General features: G+C 37.3%; 2 protein-coding genes across 2 annotated transcripts; one reads left to right on the forward strand and one right to left on the reverse strand.

The window, feature by feature from the left end:
* Nucleotides 1–531: 531 nt before the first annotated feature.
* LOC112166712 (ubiquitin-conjugating enzyme E2 20) lies at nt 532–1,812 on the forward strand. Its single transcript, XM_024303598.2, has 6 exons — nt 532–717; nt 824–851; nt 939–1,166; nt 1,255–1,318; nt 1,422–1,481; nt 1,588–1,812. Exons 1-6 carry the CDS (start codon nt 611–613, stop codon nt 1,632–1,634), a joined length of 534 nt encoding a protein of 177 aa, XP_024159366.1. The 5' UTR covers nt 532–610; the 3' UTR covers nt 1,635–1,812.
* An 842-nt stretch (nt 1,813–2,654) lies between these two features.
* On the reverse strand, nt 2,655–8,071 carry LOC112168403 (THUMP domain-containing protein 1 homolog). Its single transcript, XM_024305520.2, has 7 exons — nt 7,866–8,071; nt 7,642–7,761; nt 6,247–6,735; nt 4,547–4,686; nt 4,326–4,446; nt 3,341–3,481; nt 2,655–2,988 (listed from the first exon to the last, which is right to left on the reverse strand). The coding sequence occupies exons 1-7, from the start codon at nt 7,944–7,946 to the stop codon at nt 2,905–2,907; spliced, it is 1,176 nt and encodes a 391-aa protein (XP_024161288.1). The 5' UTR covers nt 7,947–8,071; the 3' UTR covers nt 2,655–2,904.
* Nucleotides 8,072–20,315: the final 12,244 nt, after the last annotated feature.

Consider the following 20,315-nt stretch of genomic DNA (forward strand, 5'->3'; position numbering starts at 1 on the left):
TAAATCTAGAACTTCTTCAGAGACTTTGTTCATGATAACAAAAATCATGAAAAAGCAATGAGGTCATAAGTAAAGTTAACAATGAGTAATAAATTGTATTATCGAATGTATATAAATAAAAGAGAGTTAGAACAAATAAATCCACGCCAGACTTGTACTCAAGTGTCATGGATCTAACTAATGACTAAATAGTATAGGGTGGAAGATTCATGTACTAGTACTCGAGATTTAGGCTTTATGTCTCCCTCGATGTACGGTATTACTACTATTATTATTAATAATAACGGGTTTAGGGTTGAGCCTCCCAATTTTTTTTTTTTTAATGTATTAGGGTGGAAAATCAGCTGGGCCCTAGAAATAAAGCAAAAAAGGGGAAGAGAAAAACAAGTTACCCATTTCTGTACATTACTAGCCGTTGAAGATAAAGAAGGAAAGAGATTGGAATATATGAAGCACCGTCATTGCAACGTTCGAAAAATTTTGAATACCCTACCAAGCTCCTCTCTACGACGCCGTTTACCTCCACACTCGCAGCGTTTTAAACCCAACCATCAACCCTCTCTCCCATCCCTCTCTCTCTCTCTCTCTCCCCCTAAGATCTCAGACGGTGATGGCTTCTGTGAACCAAGACAACGTCCCAGGGGCCACAGGCACCGCTCCGTCGAAGAAATCTCAGGCGCCGGCGAAGACCGCCGACTCTCAGTCGGTTCTCAAAAGGTGAATCCCAATTTCGCATGCTCAATTTCTTAGGGTTTTGCTTGCTTGATTGATTGTGGGTCTTGGTTTTCAAGGTTTCTGATCTTGATTTATATGCTTACAACAGGCTTCAATCTGAGTTGATGGCGTTAATGGTGAGTCACTGCGTACTAATTCTTTGTGAATTTTGGGGGTTTTGAAATTTTAGGGTTTTTGGAAATTGATTGAAAATTGAATTATAGATGGGTGGAGATTCGGGGATATCCGCGTTCCCTGAAGAAGACAACATATTCTGCTGGAAAGGGACCATCAATGGAAGCAAAGAGACAGTTTTCGAAGGGACTCAATACAGATTGTCCCTTTCTTTCCCCAATGACTATCCCTTTAAGCCTCCCAAGGTCAAGTTCGAGTCTTTCTGTTTCCATCCCAATGTCGATGTCCGCGGCCACATTTGCTTGGATATTCTTCAGGTACTTTACTGCTACTGATACTAGTCTACAATGGTGTTTTATTTCCGCAATGATTTGATCTGATGTGTGCCTTCGAAACCAATTGCAGGATAAATGGTCTTCGGCTTATGATGTGAGAACCATCCTCTTATCGATCCAGAGTCTTCTAGGAGGTAATCTCTTACTGGTTTTCTTTGTCTATGCTGCTGTGTGAAATGCTACTTGGATCGTCGAGCTATTGTTAACCCCAGTTATGAAATTTGATGTGAATTACAGAACCAAACACAAGCTCACCTTTGAACCCCCAAGCAGCACAACTGTGGAGCAATCAAGAAGGTAAATCTTGGTTCTCCTTTTACTACTTCATTTGTTTTAGTTTTCAAATAGTTTTACAGGATAAACAGTGTCTGAATAATGCTGTGTCTCTCTATGTCTCTTGCAGAATATAGGAAGATGGTGGAGAAGTTGTACAAGCCTCCAAATGCTTAATTGAGATGCAAGGAGTCTTCAGTGTAGGATTAATGATTCGGTTTCTCATTCAGTGTGTTCCATTCGTTCATTTTGTTCTTGTTGTTTTCTCTTTACAAATGAGAAATTTGAAGGACCTTGTTATATTCAAAGGTGTAGACATTAATTCAGAGTTGGAGTTCTCTCTCTCACTGATTCATTCTATGTGCTTTGATCTACTCTGATACTTTCCTTGATTACTGAAGTACGAAAATTTCGGTGTCACCAAGTTCGATCATAGGATTTGATCGAAAGTGTCCAATTGAAACAAATAAGTATAAAATGCTGATGATATCAGTTTCAGTTTCATAAAGCCTGCACCAAAAGTTACATTTTTGCTCAAATTCCTATTGCCTTCATAACGAACACAAAAGGTCACCGAGAAAAAAGAAGCCAACAACCAGAAGCTTTCGTTAAGTTAAGATAAATTCATGCTGTTCATAGCAAAGCAATTGCACAAAGAAAGTAGGGGAACACTTTAAATCCGTAATTTTCAATCCCCATGCTTTTCATGGGGAAGGAGTGGATTCACGGTATCAATAATCATAGATTTTGGTTAACATGGAATTCCATGACCTGCATATCTACCACCCGTTTCTTCAGTCTCGGAAATTCATAAAGGGATTTGTGAGCTCCAAGTCAATTGGCAAAAGCTATTTGAAATTAACAGAGTATTTTAGATCATCCTTCTCAAACGATCATCAAATTTTAGGTCAATTCCATGACCTGCATATTTAGCATGATTTTCTTCAGTCTCAGAAGTTCGTAGAGGGCTTTGCGAAGTCCAAATCAATTAGCAAAAGCAATCTGCAAATGCCAGGGTTTTTAGACCATCCTTCTCCAACAGTACAGCAACAATTATGATCATCAAATTTTAGTTTTTAGGTCACTTCTACACTATTACTGGCTCTATCAAGACCCTTACATTATTTCTTTTTTGTTTGTTTTAATATCAATTGAAAAACACCAGCATCATGGTGCATATTTCTCAACCCAACAATATAATAAGAGAATCCACGCTTCTAAAACTCTCATGAGTAAGAGGAATTGAAAATGTCAAATACAAATTGAAACAACATAACTCGGCCAAAAAGAAAAAAAAGGAACTTGACTAAGAGGCTAACTTCTACAATGCCAAGCAAATGAGTTCTCGGTTCCCGTGTTTCAAATCCAGATCATTTCTGCGATATAACTACCAGAATGATGCATTACATGTAAGGAACCAATCCAGCTTCAGTAAAACGACAAATTCCTATGGCTTAGGTGATGTGAGCTGCCTCAGGTTGTACTTGGCCAACTGCTTATAATTTTCAACAACACCAATCAAGCAAATAGTCTGCAAATGACAGCAAAATGTGAAATTAGACTACATCATAGTGAAGAAGCAGGATATTATATAACACAACAATCTAAACACAAGTAACTTAAAGGTAATGCTTCTTTCTTGTAAGTAAATATAGATAATTCTAGGTCCACGGACTAAGTAGCACCCATTATTTTGCAAGAGGGAAAGCAAGAATACAATAGCTTATGAATGAAAATCTTGAAATTGCACGGAAGGGGAATAAATGATAAGATGAAACCCAAAATACTAAATTTCATGCACTTCATGTTACCATCTCAGCAAGTAAACTAAGCAACAATGAACTTAGTAAAAAAACAAGACTTGCAGGAAAAGATCCAAGTACCTTGCAAATTTCAACTACAATGTTCAAATCAGGGTTGCTAAGGTCAACTTTGTGAGGTTCAGGCACAGATTTTGCCACTGCATCTATGATTTTCATCCTATCAATACCAGTATTTGCCCGTGCTCCGTAAAGTACTGCAAACTGTCAGAAGATCAAGTAAACTTAGAAACCATCTAAGGATATTAAACAGATAAATATTCTAGTTATGCTTGAAGCAAACCCAATTCAAACACTATGATCCGATCTTTTTGATATGTATGTTGTTTTTTTTTTTTTTTTTTGGGTGGGGTGACGACAATCGTAGTTGTGTTTAATAACAAAGTACATCACTCTAAATTTGCTAGGCTGCTCAGTACAGGTTTTGGTCATTGCAGAAGAGTAGCAAACAATGAATCAACAAAATTCACAAGAGCTTAAACCACAGATTGATTCTTTTCATAAAGAAACAACAGAGTAGCATGGAAGAAACTATTTCTGAATAATGAAGCAACGGATGCCCAAAATTGAACAGTTTCCCACAAAAGATCCAGTTCTTGCCACTTCACATTCTCTTATTGAGTTATTTCTCTCATCCAAATGACCCAGTCACTTTTTTGTCCCTCCAAAAACTTCTATCACTCAACATGGTCCCACAATCAACTGGATTTACCTTTCTATCATAAAATTTCAGTTTTAACAAAATAGAATAAAATCTAAAGCATGTAAATGTGAAAAAAGGAAAAGAACAGAAAGAAAAAAAAGGAAAAGAAAAAAAAAACCATCATATTCAGTATAGAGAAGCTCTCCCTGCCTACTGCAGGCAACATAATCTAAACTTCGGCTAAATCGAGTAAGTGGAGACAGCATTTCCAGCAGTAACTAATAAATTGAAATGTGTGAACAGTGTAAGTTCATGTGTCTTAATGAAGAGATTAACACTTAAGGCAGTCTTAAAAACCAAACTATCATGAGAAGAGAGATGAGAAACGATGAAATATAGTCTCACCTTCCGAGGACTCTGAGTTTCCAAGGGAAAATATTGTGCAAGAAGAGGTTTAATTGCTCTGGAAATCTCCTCTTCCGAAGCATAGCACGATACTTCGACAGGTAATACCCTTAAGATAAACCTATATATGAAACCAGCATGAAAGTTAGCTTGCACCAACCTATTTGAGATCAGTTTTCTACATGTTCTTTGTAAGATAACCTAATAAGCAATATATCAACCTCGACATGTGTTTCCTCGTTGCAGCAGCAGATGTCATCATATGCTGTACAATATCTTTGGGGCCAGGATCTCCATCTCTCTTCCGCATTTGAACGAAGACGACACCATTACAACCTGACTCAAGGTTGACAAAGCGCCTCTACAAAATAATCCAACATCAACATGAGAAGCAATTCCTAAAAGATGACATAGACCGGTTAACATTTGAAAATATGAAACTTTTTTATGAAACCAATGGCAAGGGGAATTAAAAGATCATCTCACCCAGATACTATCAGATATATGGAAAGTAAGAACAATGACACAAAATCTATATAAATCTACAACTAACTAAAACAAACCCATGAACAATAATATGCAGATGGTGCATAAAAAAAAAAAAGAGATGGAGACTAGGACAAGTATGTTTACTAGCAGAAAGACTTGTTCACCAAGATGATTCAATAATAGTTGTCAAGATGATCAATAACCATAACAAATGACTATGTAGTTTCAAAGTCGATCTGCAGTTCACTTTCTCGTCTATTAATTTAGTTTTCCAAACTACATTAACCACAATACAAATAATTTAGAAAAAAAAATTCAAAGTAGAGAAACACAAAGATGAGACAACTGTGCTGCCTCTATCTATATCTTCCCACACCACAGAGTCCCCACCTTATGACTATGTTCACTGTCAAGCTCCATCTTTTGCTTCTTTCAGTTCCATCTTGATGCTAAGTGGTAGTATTTGGGGATTACGGACTTCTGTTTTCCTCAACTTCGCTTTAGAAATCATGATAGTTTGTCAAGCCTTAATCCTAATGGTACAGTCCATACAACAACCCAGATGATCCAACCATGACACGGATACTAAAGCCAGAGGAAATACAATAATGAATGTGAGAATCCTCAAATATGAATGTAATCGATCTTTTGTAACCAAACCACAAGCCCTTAAATTCCAAATTGAAAAATCCATGTCCCAAATTTCTTGACCAAGATGAGGTAGAAAGTGCGTCTTTAGTGGTGTGGTGGAATGGCGTGGAGGTGGGCCTTAGGTGCTGAGGTAGATCTGAAAATATAGTTATTATAAGAGCCGAGGGGTGCAATAACATCTCCGTACATCATTTGATGATAAATAATTACATCACGATACCCTCCCTTTGTTGTCGACACAGATAAAGAGACTGCAAAGATATCCAAACATCGTAACTTGAAGCAACTCTAAAGTCTAAACTAATATCCAATATGCATTCTTAAACCTGCTTGGTTAGCAGGTTCTGGTTAAACTATTACAAGAGCGAGTGAGACGATGTAGGTAAAACTATTACATATAACTGTAGGTACCATACAATGAAACAAGATAACAGTGTAGTTTATACATTTGCACTAGCAGAAAACAATTAGACGCATGAACAACTAAATAGTAATGGAAAACTCTTGACAGATGCGCAATCAAGGATCTATTTTTGATGCAAGCTAATGCAGAGGAGAAAAGATAAGTGTGCAAACAAAAAAAGTCAGCCATATTAACCACAAGAAAAAGAGTTATGATCTTAGAAAAAAATAAAAAATAAAAAAAAATATATATATATATATATATAATAAAAGATAAAAACAAAAAGCCTGGTGCAAAACAACACTCTTACAAAACATATGATCATCAACTAGATTTCTATTCCAGAAAGAACTAAATTGCATGGAGTTTGAAGTTCACCTTGTTCTTATCTTTAAGTTCTTGGAGCTCATCTTCAATTAGTTTATCAATGGATTTCTCTTCTACTTTATCCGGGATCCTTTTTGATGAATCTGTTCCTAGACATTGTTTCTTTGCTGGTGGCTCTTCACCTTCTTTTGCAGAAATCTCTTTACTTATACTACCCTCTTTGTCGTCTTTAGTATCTTCCTCTGGTTTATTTTCAGAGAGAGCATTGTCTTTCTTCTCGAGATCTGATGTCTCGCTTATTTGATTATCATGACTACCATCATCATCTCTACAAGTATCAGATTTATTTTCTCCCTTGACCACCTCCTTGTCTTCAACAGGTTCCTCAGTTTCTCCCTCCTCTTTGTTATCATCATCATTATCATCATCACTACTAGAAGAATCAGAGTATGTGAACTTGATTTTTTTATTTAAAGGTTTACTGGGTGCCTCAGAAAGATTTATCCCTGAATCCTTCCCCTGTACAAGCTCTTCAAAAAACTGCAAGACAAACCAAATCAGTCCAACAGATCAGATTCCTGCAGACAATTGACAACTAGGAACAAAATATTGAAGAGAAAAATCATTATCCATATTCCATGACACCAACCCTTGGGCTTCACTAGGTGATCAGTATTTTGATTCCATGCATAATCACAAATAACAGTAACTAATTTATCCTATCAAGATCTGAACAAGAACCATAAAGGACAAAAAATAGGATGAAGGTTTCCTCTGATCCATAATTGCCCAAGATTTCAAAGAAATAATATGGAAAGCAAAGAAGAAGAAAAAAACAATATTGATACGGACAACCAAGATTGATCTTTGCAGATCACCCACTTTGGTCCCATCAGTAGCCGAATAAAGCCTCCAAATTGCAGTGCATGGGTACACAAGGACGTATGCCATGCACAAGCATAAATCTTACAATAACATGAATGATGGTTAAATGGCAGTATCCATTTGGCCTACTAAAGACAATAGAACCAATGACGAGACTGATTTCATAATAAATCAGAGAAACCGTGTCTAACAACTTATTTAAAACTCTGATTTTGCTGAATCAACCTCCACTGTTTCCCGGCAAACAGAAAATACGAACAGAAGATCAAAACAACAAAATAAAAAGCATTTTCGCATCATGGATTTCAGTGCAGGGCAAGAGAAGACATTCCAATTTTTGCAAGTTATCAAAGACTTTCCAACTTATAGGGCAACTAATGTGTAACTTTGCATTCATGTATACCCAAAAGCAATTAAACAAGAAAATCATATTCCAATTTCAGACCCAGCTTTCATAACCAAGTCGATTACCTCTAATAATAATGGGCAAGTAAAGCAAAAACACAATACAGACAGATAGAAAATGGGAAAAGCAAGGAAAAAGCAAGGAAAAAGGGATACCGAGTCAATAACGTTGAGAGCTTCATGAGAGGCCTGGCGTTCCCTGCCGCCATCACAAGTGATAAAGAATCCTTCCACGCCCGGGTGTAAAGGATACGACCCTTTCTTCTTCACCGACCTCTGAGACCACCACCACACAAAATTCAGAGTTTCAGACGATTAACAAACTCAATATTTCAATTTCAATTTCAAGAGAAAGCGAGACAGAGAGAGAGAGAACTGACGTTGTGAGGAAGGTAACGAGTCTTTCCCTTCTTGGACTTGGGGGCTGAGGACCACTTGGATTTATTATTCTCAGTCGCCATTACTCCAAGCAACACACGGCGGCGACCTCAGACTGGCGCTACTGCTACTGGCCTCAAATATCACGCTCAACACACACGAGTGTTTAGACAACGGGCCGGGTTGGTGGGCTATCCCAAGGGATCAGGGCCTCCTCCAATTTCGACTCTTTAATTACCGTTTTTAGTCACCTCTCAATGGATACATCATGTAAACTATACTGAACTAGTGAACTGGTTCCATGCATTGGTGAAGTAGTTTGGCTTGTCTCAAACTACTGTTCAATGCATTGTTGTATTGATTTAGTCTACTTGATGTATCAATACACTAGTGAATTATAGATGAATTTCTCTTTACAATTTTGTTTTTTGTTTTTATGAGAGAAATGAGAACTTATTATAAAGGAATCTGTCACGATATTATCTTGGGAAAATAAATTCTCCATACATAACATTACACTTGAGTCATTTGATTGTGTGGTCATCATAACTACATATTAGATACACGTGGCTGCTTAAAAAAACACAAAAATTTAACGAGTACAGAGTAGTTTTTTTTTTTTTAAAAAAAAAAAAAAAAAAAAAAAGGATCACTCATTCTCCAAAGTCCAAACTCAATTTGATTGTTTGGTTATCTTAACAAAATAAAAACTTTTGAAGAGCTTGCTCATCGAGGCTATCCATCACCGCCTTGTTCAATTCAAAGTAGCATTCATCACCCTCGTGGTGGTCATCTTTCCCATAAGAGATGATTGTTTGCTCCCCAAAAGTAATCTTAGCCTTCACCTACAAACTTAGAAGAACTAAATACTGTTTAGTTTTTGAGTTTTTAACCATAAAACACTTCAGTCCCTGACCCTCTAATTTCACACGTTTAGTCTCTGTACTTCAAAATTTCAGACCAATAGGTCATTGCCGTCTAAAAGTCGCAGCGAAATGTTTATTATGCCCTCAGTCTTTTTTTTTTAATTAATTAATTATTATTTTTTTTTTGGAAAATGATTTTTTTTTTCCCTTTCTTTCTTTCTGTTTGAAAAAAAAGAATAAAGAAAAAAGAATAAATAAAAAAAAGATAAAGGAATAAATTTATTAAAAAAAAAAGAACTGAGGGCATAATAGACATTTCGCCGCGACTTTTAGACGGCAAGAACCTATTGGTTTGAAATTTTGAAGTACATGGACTAAACGTGTGAAATTAGAAGGTCAGTGACTGAAGTGTTTTATGGTCAAAAGCTCAAGGACTAAACAGTATTTAGTCCAACTTAGAAACATGCTTAAATTTGGAGAGAGAATCAACAAAGCGACCTTCTTCTTCTTTCTAGCTGAAAACTCAATTGTATCAGACATCGGAAACCCAGAGGAACCACCCCTTCATATCTAGGTGAGCAAACTAGCTCCACTAGAGAATGTAAGGCATCAATACTGTATGATTGCTCTCATTTCTAAGGAACAAGAACATCAAAAATGGTGCTGCACATGAGCCTTAGGGACTAGGATCACTGCTAACTCTTAGCTAGAGAGGTCCTTGACAACCTACAGATCCATACTTAAGGCAACCACAAATACCATGAATCTTCAAATATTTAAAGATTAAATCCTTTGAAAATAGATACCTAGTGTGGAGAAGGAAGGGTTTGTCGACGTGACCAAAACAGACTCGTCTCACTGTAGGCATGAAGAACATGGCCCAACAAGGCCACAACCTGAAGAAATTGAGAATTGAATGATTGCATTTTCATTAATTGTATGCTGAATATATAATACAAAGTTTGGTTATCTGATAGAGTTCAAGTCTATCTAAGCTATTTACAGCCTATGAGATAACTATAGATAATTATACAAAGATACATAGCAGTACGTTAAGCCTTATCACTAGCAGCAACAGTCGTATGTCTAACACAACCTTCTACGCTCACTTGATAGTGGTGAACGCAAGAGGTAGAGCAAACCTAGACCGAGAGACAATTGAGTGGTACCTTCAAGACTTCGCCTACTCCATCATAGTCAACAAGGAAATTGGTGAAGCTACACTCACGAATGGTGAGAATCCCACAAGTTGGCCAAAGTTGACTAATTGAGACATGAAATGATTCAGCAAAATGATAGTCGAATTTGTCGAAACCAAGCGCGTCACAAGGAAGACGTTGGCAGTTTCCTCAACACCATCATCATTAACATTAACCAGACGACCTCACATTGGATTATGAGTGTCATTAGTAGCTGCGATGTAACAACCTCAAAGACGAACATAGTGGGGTGGATTGTTTGGATGCTAAGAGAAAGGTACGGACAATTGAAGAATAGAGGAAGGTATAGAGATCACGATTGCAACACATCTCTCGTAGGGTTTGGTATGTGTTAGTATAAATTGTATTGGCATTCCTTTTTTTAACAAAAAAACTCTACCCATTAAGCCCAAGAGTTAGAAGCCCAAGTATGAAGCCCAAGACCATGATTATTTAATTGCAATCTTCTTCTCTTTTGTGGTGGTCTTGCTGTCAAAGCCGAAGTCTGAAGATAAGATTAATTGCAACTTGCTTTCCCATTATAGCTTGCTGTCTTGTCAAAGATCAAGGTTGAAGAACAGAAGAAGTCTCTTCATCCTTATGGCTTAGGTAAGCTCATGCATTGCATCTCCTTCACAAAGTCATGGATTTTTCAATGGGTTCCATTCTTGTTTTAGCCATGATTAAGGGATTTGGGTGTTTGACTTCTAGAATTAGTTTTCCCAATTGAAATTAGGGATATGGGTTTACCTTTGCAATATGAAATTAAGGGTATGGCTTTACCTTCTCCAACTGAGCTTAAGGGGTTGTTGTGTGAACTGATTTTCTTCCTCCTATATATATATATATGGATACTCTGTTCCTTCTCGGGCATTGAAAATAGTTTTGGTTTTCAATCCCTTTGTTGTTAAAGAGTTATTCTCTTTGGTTTTCTATTTTTCAAAGTATCTTGTTCCATGTTGAAAATAATTTGAAAAAAACAAAACCATTCATTCATGCATATTTATCTCTTGCACTCCATGATGTCATTTTGGTATTGCAAGCTTCAAAGGTGAAATCTCCAAGAAGAACTTGCTGCGTTCATAGTTTGTTTCATAGCTGAGATTTCTGAGTTATCACTTGTCTAAATGTCACGCCCCGAATTTTGAATAACAAATTCAAATCCGAAACATGAATAATAACCAATGCAAACAACGTCCTGAATTTTTTTTCTTAACCAACGTCTCACAAACCATAATACAAACCTCGTAGCAAACTATCTCTCGAGCCAATTATTACAATACCAACATAGATAAAATGTTACGCTCTGAAGAGTCAATAAAACACACCAAAATAGACCAAGTGCTAGTCTCAACCTTGTTGCCCTACCTAGTTCGCTCTCCACCCTGGTTATCCTGACCTGCAGGATCATTCGCACACCATTTGAATAGTGTACCGGGATTGCAACAACACAAAACCTAGTAAGCTTTCTGAAAGCTCGTGTGAGTAAATAAGAAATGAACGGTTGATTTATTAAATCACAATTCTTTTAATTCAAGTAAATCAATTCAACCATCCGAACACACACAACAACCCCAACAATTTAATCACCAACCTAACTCACGTGGCACAAAGTACTCACAATGCAATAACCTAGTTACCACCATGACCGTACTCCCACAACAGACTAGAGCTCTATCTGAATCGTTACCTGTCACCTTGGCCTAGGTGCAAGCATCCGATATACTTTGGTTACTACTATAACCGTCAAACTTTGGGCATTTCTGCCCGCAGAACAAAAATACTTCATTTATCACAATGATAACCGTCGAACTTTGGACATTTCTGCCCTTAGAACAAAACACTCTGGTTATTATAACCATCGAACTTTGGACATTTCAGTCCGCAGAACAAAATATAAACAAAATCCCACCCGATTCACAATATCACGTCTCCACCCAAATCATACTCACAACAATACCAATTATCATAATATTCATGGCAAATAAATCTTTCATTCAAGTATATAAACGAAATCATCAAAAAACCACATATTTCAATGTCACACCATTCCGTATAAAATCACGTAAATATATATATACGTATTCATCCACTCAGGAATGACCACTAATACCAACTATAGTTCACATGTAGTAAACCAAGAAATTCATTTTCTTATATACTTTAAATCTCATTTTCTTAAAACCATTTTCTCACACATAACAATTAATTGTGCAATAAGGAAATTCGGTTCGTAAATGAACCATGTGAGATTTACTCACCTCCAATCCCACTACGTCTTCTCAACAGCTTAAAATACGGTTCACAATCGTCCGCCAACTCAAACCGTCAATCACCTAACCAAATACGATAATTAACTTAGCGTACAATTCAAAAACTCACTTATATGAAGATCCAACGGTCGGATCTTCACCCGTGACCACACAAAGTCATCGGGACAGTCCTACGATCATCATAACAAACTACAAGTCTAACGGACTGTCCAATCTTCACAGATCACAAATCGAACGATCGAAATCGATCGAAATTGTAAAATTCAAAACTTAATCATACCATCTCCAAAATTCACATGTTACATATCGAAATGATTGTATCAATATGTAGAACATAAAAATGAGCAGAAACTGCCCTTGGGACCCCCGAAGGTGGCCGGAAAAGGCCACCGGAGTTAGTGGCAGAGCCGCCGCTGACCACCACCAACGGTGTGGGGGCCAGGCTTCTCCTCTTCGTTTCATCGAATTGAACAACTTTCATAACTAGCTCGAAGTCAAAAAATGAATGAAAGTGATCGAAAATACCTCAAACAGTTCGGTTTGGCCGGAAAATTTGCAGAAAACGGCGAAACTTTCGACGAGCGTGAAATCGATCTCCCCAGGTCCGGGCCATCTTGGTACTTGTTCAGAAAGTCGAGGCGAGTCTAATGAGTCATGAATATCGAGTTTTGGTGGCCGGTACAAGGAGAAATCAACGTTGAACTCAAAACGGGCTCAAACCGACTCTGGCTTCCCGCCACCGCTACAGGCCACGAGGCGGCGCAAGGCTGCCACTGGAAGCTGTGCAAGGTCGAGGCGAAGGCGTGGGACGTAGTCTGGCATCGTGAGGTGGATGGAGGAGGGAGAAATCGATCGGAGAAACCTTGCTATGTTTTCTGCTCGGGCGCGCGGGAGAGAGAGAGAGATGCACAGTACCGGCTGCCCAAAATGGAAACCCTAGCTATTTTTAGAATTTTCCAAAAATAGCTAGGTATATATACCCAAAATGGAAACTTTTCCAAACGCGATAACTTCTTCGTACGAACACCAATTCTTGCGTTCCGCATATGCACTAACTCGTATCGACGAGCTCTGCAACTTTCGTGAAGGAAGTTTTCCCAATTTCCGTACGTATAAAAAGTCGATTTTAGTGACCCCCTAAATAACGTTTGTTTCGAAAATAAACTCATTCGAAACCAAATTTCTCATACAACGACATAAGAATCTTGCCCACAATTCATATTTCATATAATTGTACAAATATCGGATTCCAAAATATTTAACTGAGAATTTCGGGTCTCCACAATAAACATTTAGCAAGAAGTGATTGCACACACCCTAGTGAGTCAGTCTAGGAAGGGTTGCCATAGTTAGTGCAATTCCTGTGTTGTAAACTTGTAATTTGTTTTCACTTTTGATTTGGTTTTGGTCTTTCAAAAGTTAAAGGCCACGCAGATGTTTCCCCTCGATAGAGCGTTTACTGCGTTAACAAAAACTTGTGTTATTTACTGCTTTAGTTGTTTTGGTTGAATTTAGATACATTCTATTCAATATCAGTACTTAGGATTGATCATCCACTTGCTATCCCTGAGAAAGTTTATAAATGAAAAAATTGGTTGTGAGCCTATTCACCCCCTCCAAATATTTTGATGGGAAAGATTACTCTCAATGGAAAGTAATGATGATGGCTTTCCTACAATCTCAAGAAGATAACTTATGGAACATTATAGAGAAGGGTTGGACAGAACCAACTAAAACAGAACAGAAAACTTCAAATCTCATTCCTAAACCAAGAGGTGAGTGGACTATTGTTGAGCAAACTGATCACAAATGTGATAATAATAAAAGATTATATTGACACTGAATAATAATTCTCATTGACATTGAGGGGATTATTCACAAAGTAGTAAACCCTACACCTAGCAAACTCCTACAAGTCAAATGAAATGACAATCCATCTCACTATGGCGTGTTCTTTCATTAAAAACCGGATTTGCAGCTATGTGAAGAGCTGCTTGATTATCACAATGCAGGATGGCTGGACTAGGAATAGATATATGCAAATCAGCAAATAAATACTGTAACCAAGTAAGTTCACAGTATGTACAACCATCGCTCTATATTCTGCTTCCGCACTTGACAATGACACTGTCTTTTGCCTCTGAGTGCGCCATGAGATCAAGGAATTTCCTAAGAAAACACAATATCCAGTCGTAGATAAACGAGTAATAGGGCAGCCAACCCAATCCGAATTACAAAAAGCTTTTAAACTTAGATCATTATTAGAACTCAAAAGCAAATCTTGACTAGGAGATGCTTTCAAATATTTAACAATCCAAAGAGCAGCTGCCATGTGAGGTTGACAAGGTTCATGCATAAACCTGCAAAGGACATGAACTGAATAGGTGATGTCGAGTATGGTGATTGTGAGATATATAAGTCGTCCAACCAAACACCGATACACAGCAGGATCCTTAAGCAGCTCACCTTTATTTAACAATTTGGATTCTTCCATGGGAAAATCAACAGGTTTAACGCCCAAGAAACCGGTGTCTTTAATAATCTCCAACACATATTTACGTTGAGATAGATAAATGGAAGGAACACATAGCACATCTCTCAAAACTGCATTATTAATTGTAATCGATCCTTTCATGGTGATATTTGTCTTAGTACCATTGTAATCGATCCTTTCATGGTGATGTTTGTCTTAGCACTACTAGGCAAAGAAACATACAGAAAAGATGTGTGCTTGTGACAAGTAAAAAGATGCGGTGAATTAATTATATGGTGAGTTGCTCCATTATCGATCATCCATCGATTAGGGTCTACCAATGACAAACCTGATGCAAACTCAGTAGCAAAAGCAGCGTTGGCTTGAGGAGTTGGTGGTTTGGGATTTAATGCGGCAATGACTTGAGTGCACTGATCATCAGTGAGATTAGGAAGCATGGCCTGAAGTTCCTTGAAAGATAGAGTACAATCAACTTGATTGGCAGATGCATTGTTGCATTGCTGAGGTCTATTGCCTTGTCATTGATTGTGTTTGTAGAGCCAGTGACCAGGTGGATAACCATGTTTCTTATGGCAAGTTTCCTCAGTATGATAATTTTTTTGCAATAAGTGCACTAAACCGGAGGACGGTTACGAGAATTGCTATCCTTGACTCATTGGTTGTGACCTGAATACTGCCATGGCTACCGCATTAGATGGAACAAGAGAGGTAGAGCCGTGTTCATGCTGCTTTTCTTCTTGAGTTACAGAAGCATAGGCCTGTCTAATAGAAGGCAATGGATTCATTAATAAGATTTGACCACAAGTACCTGCATATGATTCATTCAACCCCATGAGGAATTGCATGAGTTTAGTGCAATCATTCTGAGCCCTACATGTGCAATTCTCTGCAGTATTATATGAGGCGAGTTCATCCCAAAGTGCCTTCAGCTTGGTATAATAAGCAGCAACATACATCTACCCTTGTTCAATTTTGTAGATATCTTGTTGAACCTAGAAGATGCGTGGAGCATTTCCAAGGAAAATCGCTCCCTGAGGTCTTCCCAGTTCACATGAGGAGTTATGCAAGAAAGCACAGAATCAGCGAGGTCCGATTCAAGAGAATTAAGGATCCAGGATAGGACCATGTCGTTGCAGCATTGCCATAGGGCAAGTTCTTCTAGCTTCTTGGTTGCAGAAGGCTCTTTGATCATACCGGTGATGAATTTGGTCTTGTTCTTGGCACTCAAGGAAATCCTCATAGTGTAGCACCATGAATTATAATTGTCACCAATCAACTTCTTTGATACAAGAAGCAAACCAGGATGATCAGAATGATGAAGAAATAGGGGATTGACAGTCTCAACAATAGAGGAAGTGCTGCCATAGGTTGCAGGGGAAAGGACCTCGTCTTCAAGAGTCATTGGAAGAGGAGGAATGATGGTGCCACTGGTGCTGTAGAAAACAGAGAGCCAGGGATTGTTAACCCTGCTCTGATACCATAAAAGATTATATTGAGATTGAATAATAATTCTCATTGACATTGAGCAGATTATATATAGAGTAGTAAACCCTACACCTAGCAAACTCCTACAAGTTAGGGATACAACGAAGATACAAGGAAATCTCCTAAATATACAACAAATCTATTACATTGATTACACAATATTCTTAACAACTAAAGCTCGCTATAGCCTTTTTGCTGCCTTGTCAGATAAGGAAAGAAAAGGAATTACTAATTGTCCAACTGCTAAAGCTTCTTGGGAATTACTTCAAATCACTAATAAGGGTAACAAAAAGGTGAAGGTACAAAAACTTAAAGCCTTGTGCTTGAATTTGAAGAAATGACTATGAGTGAGGCTGAATCTGTTGATGACTTCCATAGTCACCTCATCAATTTTACAAATCAATGTCATGGGTTGGGTGATCCTATTTCAGAACATAGAATTAATTGTTAAAAAATTTCTTCAAGCTCTTCCTCCTAGTTTTGAGGCTAAGCAAATTGCCATTGAGGAAGCTTAAGATCTTGATACATACTCATTAGATGAGCTTATGGGAAATCTAAAAACTTTTGAGTCAAAAAGGAGAAAGGTTAAGAAAGAAAAATCAATTGCTTTTACTACTGTGAAAGAAGATGAGAAAGACCCTTCTGGTTTTAGCCTTGAAGAATTTGCTCTTCGTACAACGAAATTCAAAAAATTCCTTAGATCTGGAAAGTCTTCATTTTCTAACTTTAGAAATTTTTCTGGTTCGTCTTCTTCCAAAAGAAATCAAAACTGTGATGTTTCTAATGACAAATACTCTTCCATGCCTTTTCAAAAGAAGTTTTCCGGTGAAAAACCAAAATGTTTTGAGTGTCAAGGTTATGGTCATCTTGCTGCTGATTGTGCAAACAAAAATTATAAGTCTCAATCAAATAGAGCTTTTAAAAACCTCCTGGAGTGATAATGAATCTGAAACTTAGTCTGACCATGAAGAGGAGAATGTTGCTCTTGTGGCTACCACCCAAAATGAGTCCTCAGATGAATCTGATGATGATGAGCATTCTGAGGAGGTAGCCTCTTACAAGTTCAAGCAACTTTACAAAGCTTTAAAAATAATGATTGGAAAGACTGAGGAATTAAAGGATCAACTTGCTGTTTGTGAAAAAAGAAAAATCTGGGATTGTAGAGAAGTTGCAATCCTGTAAAAAGAAGTAGGAATTTGAAAGGAATGCTTTTGTAATTCAAGTGGAGACTCTTTAGAAGAACTTAGATTCTCAAATCAGGTTTGTCAACTCTCTTACTACTGAAAAAATCTCTCTTGAAAAAAACCTTAATTGAATCTCAAGAAAAGTTTTCAAAATTTTCAATTGGATCTGATAAGGTTTCCAAAATGTTTGGAATGGGAAAAATTGATAGGGACAAAAAGGTTATTAATTTTCATTTTGGAGAAAGCTCTTCTTAATGACCAACTGTTTTTGTGAAAAGTGAAATGAAGCCTAAAAGTGTTCCTAAGCCATCCAAAAGGTTTATTCCCATTTGTCACCATTGTGGTATCTCTGGACACATTAGACCAATGTGTCACCAACTCAGAAAAGGTTCTCAAAAGTCCACAAAGTCTCATGAAAACTCTCTGTTTCCTTTTTTACAATCAACCTTGAAAAGTCTTTGAAAGAATTTGGTCGGATTGCTAAACTGGTTGCAATCTGAAGAAAAGAAAAACCTGTTTGGGTAAAGAAAAAGAGGACAAAATTTCATCCACCCGCCTCAAACTCTGATGTTTTTAAACCTTTTGACATTTGTGGAACTGATTCTGAACCTTCTGAGATATGTTTTCTCTCCTCCCTTTGTTCCTCACACGTTGAAGAAAATGACTCAATTGCCACATGTTTGGTTGCTCTTACTGCTATTTCATCTAGATGAAAGAGCTGATACTTAGTATTTGGATAGTGGGTGCTCTAGGCACATGGCTGGTGACAAAAACTGGTTCTCATCCTTCTATGATGAGGTTATCAGTGGTTCTGTCACTTTTGATGATGGAAAGAAAGCAAAGATTATGGGAAAATAGACTGTAAATGCTTCTGGTATCCCAAATTTAAAAATGTGTTTTATGTTGAAGGACTCCAAGCTAATCTTATTAGTGTAAGTCAATTGACTGATGATTTTGAAGAGGTTAGATTCAATAAGCTGAGAAGTCTTGTTCTTGATGGTAAGGGTAAGAGTGTCATGGGTGGACTACGATCCAAAGATCATTGTTATTGTGTTAATGCAAATGATTCTATCTCATCTCAGATTTGTCTTAGTTCATCTTCAGCTGAAGAAACTCTGAATCTTTGGCATAGACTCCTATACCATGTGAACTACCAAGACTTGGTCAAGCTCTCCACTAAAGAAGGGGTAAGAGGTTTGCCCAAATTGAGTGGGAAACCTACTGGTATGTGTGATGGCTGCAAGCTTGATAAGCAAACTCGTTCTTCACATAGGATCATTAATTCTATATCCACTTCACAACCCTTAGATTTAATGCATATGGATCCGGTTGGATAAGTTCAAACCAGAAGCTTAGGTGGTAAGAAGTATATACTTGTTTTAGTTGATGATTTCTCTAGGTTTACTTGGGTGAAATTCTTGAGTGAAAAATATGATGCTTTTGATAACTTTCAAAGCTTGTGCAAAATGATTTTAAATGAGCAGTGCTCTTCAAACAAATGCATTGTAAGACTTAGAACTGATCAAGGAACTGAATTTGAAAATGCTTCATTTGATGAGTTTTGTTGTAAAATGGGAATTCAGCATGAGTGTTCGGCTCCCATAACTCCTCAACAAAATGGTTTTATGGAAAGGAAAAATAGGGTCTTAATTGAAATGGGGAGAGTTATGTTGAACTCTGCTGATCTTGCTCATACTTTTTGGGCAGAAGCGGTTAGAGTTATCTTTAGACCATTGATAGAGTCATCTTTAGACCATGACTTGAAAAAATTCCTTATGAGTTTTGGAAAGGAAAGAAACCAAATGTTGCCATTTGAGAGTGTTTGGTAGCCCTTGTTACATCTATAGGGATCGAGAATATCTTGCCAAATTTGATGCTAAAAGTGATAAAGGAGTCTTTCTTGGTTATTCATTGAATAGTAGAGCTTATAGGGTGTATAACAAGAGAACTTGTTCGGTGATGGAAACCATTAATGTCTCTATTGATAACTCATTTGTTCTCTCACATACTCCTTGTATAAGTTTTGATCAGGTACTTGTCGAAAATGAGAAGGATGATGATGTTGCTATTGAAGGCCAAGAAGATGAGGAGGCTATAGAGGGGATTGATGATACCTCTGTTATCCAGCCTGTTTACAGAGTTGGACAGCAGCAAGTGCAAAAGGATCATTCCTCCTTTGACATCATTGGTGATGTGAATGACAGTCTGAAAATAAGGAGACAAGAAAAAAAGGCTGTAAGCAATCTTGTTATTCTTTTGTGTTTCATCGCAAAACATCAAGAAGATATTAGCATCATCACATTTTTATTGTTTTGTTTTTGTAACTGAACCTAAAAATGCTAAAGAGGCTTTGTGTGATGTTAATTGGATAAATGCCATGCAAGATGAATTGAATCAATTTGCTAGAAATGATGTGTGGTATTTGGTTTCTAGACCAAAATCTTCAAATGTCATTGGAATAAAATGGATTAAAAAAAATAAATCTGATGAAAAGGTTAGATTACCCTTAACAAAGCAAGGCTTATTGCTCAAGGGTATTCTCAAGTTGAAGGTCTTGATTTTTATGAAACTTTGCCCCTGTTGCAAGGCTTAAATCTGTTCATCTTCTCCTTGGCATTGCATGTCATTTGAGGTTTACTCTTTATCAAATGGATGTGAAAAGTGCGTTTTTAAATGGTGTTCTTCAAGAAGAAGTCTGTGTTGAACAACCTGTAGGGTTCATAGATCTTATCCATCATGATCAAGTGTATAGACTTTCTCTATGGGCTGAAACAAGCCCCTAGAGCTTGGGATGAGAGACTTTCCTCTCATCTTTTGGATAAAGGCTAGAGGTTCAATTGACAAAACTTTGTTTGTAAAAAGTACTTCTTATCATTTAATTCTTGCTCAAGTCTATGTGGATGACATTGTTTTTTGTTCAACTTCAGATTCATTGGTTAAAGAATTCCCAG

The sequence above is a fragment of the Rosa chinensis genome, chromosome 5 (assembly GCF_002994745.2).
Source record: "Rosa chinensis cultivar Old Blush chromosome 5, RchiOBHm-V2, whole genome shotgun sequence".
NCBI classification, from domain to species: Eukaryota; Viridiplantae; Streptophyta; class Magnoliopsida; order Rosales; family Rosaceae; genus Rosa; species Rosa chinensis.

Coding starts and splice junctions, on each gene's coding strand:
- LOC112166712 (XM_024303598.2), top strand. CDS start 611: ATGGCTTCTGTGAACCAAGACAACGTCCCAGGGGCCACAGGCACCGCT. Junction 1,319..1,421: donor GATCCAGAGTCTTCTAGGAG/GTAATCTCTTAC, acceptor TGTGAATTACAG/AACCAAACACAAGCTCACCT. Junction 1,482..1,587: donor ACTGTGGAGCAATCAAGAAG/GTAAATCTTGGT, acceptor TGTCTCTTGCAG/AATATAGGAAGATGGTGGAG.
- LOC112168403 (XM_024305520.2), bottom strand. CDS start 7,946: ATGGCGACTGAGAATAATAAATCCAAGTGGTCCTCAGCCCCCAAGTCC. Junction 6,736..7,641: donor CTCTCAACGTTATTGACTCG/GTATCCCTTTTT, acceptor TTTGTCTTGCAG/TTTTTTGAAGAGCTTGTACA. Junction 4,687..6,246: donor AACTTAAAGATAAGAACAAG/GTGAACTTCAAA, acceptor ATTATTTTGTAG/AGGCGCTTTGTCAACCTTGA.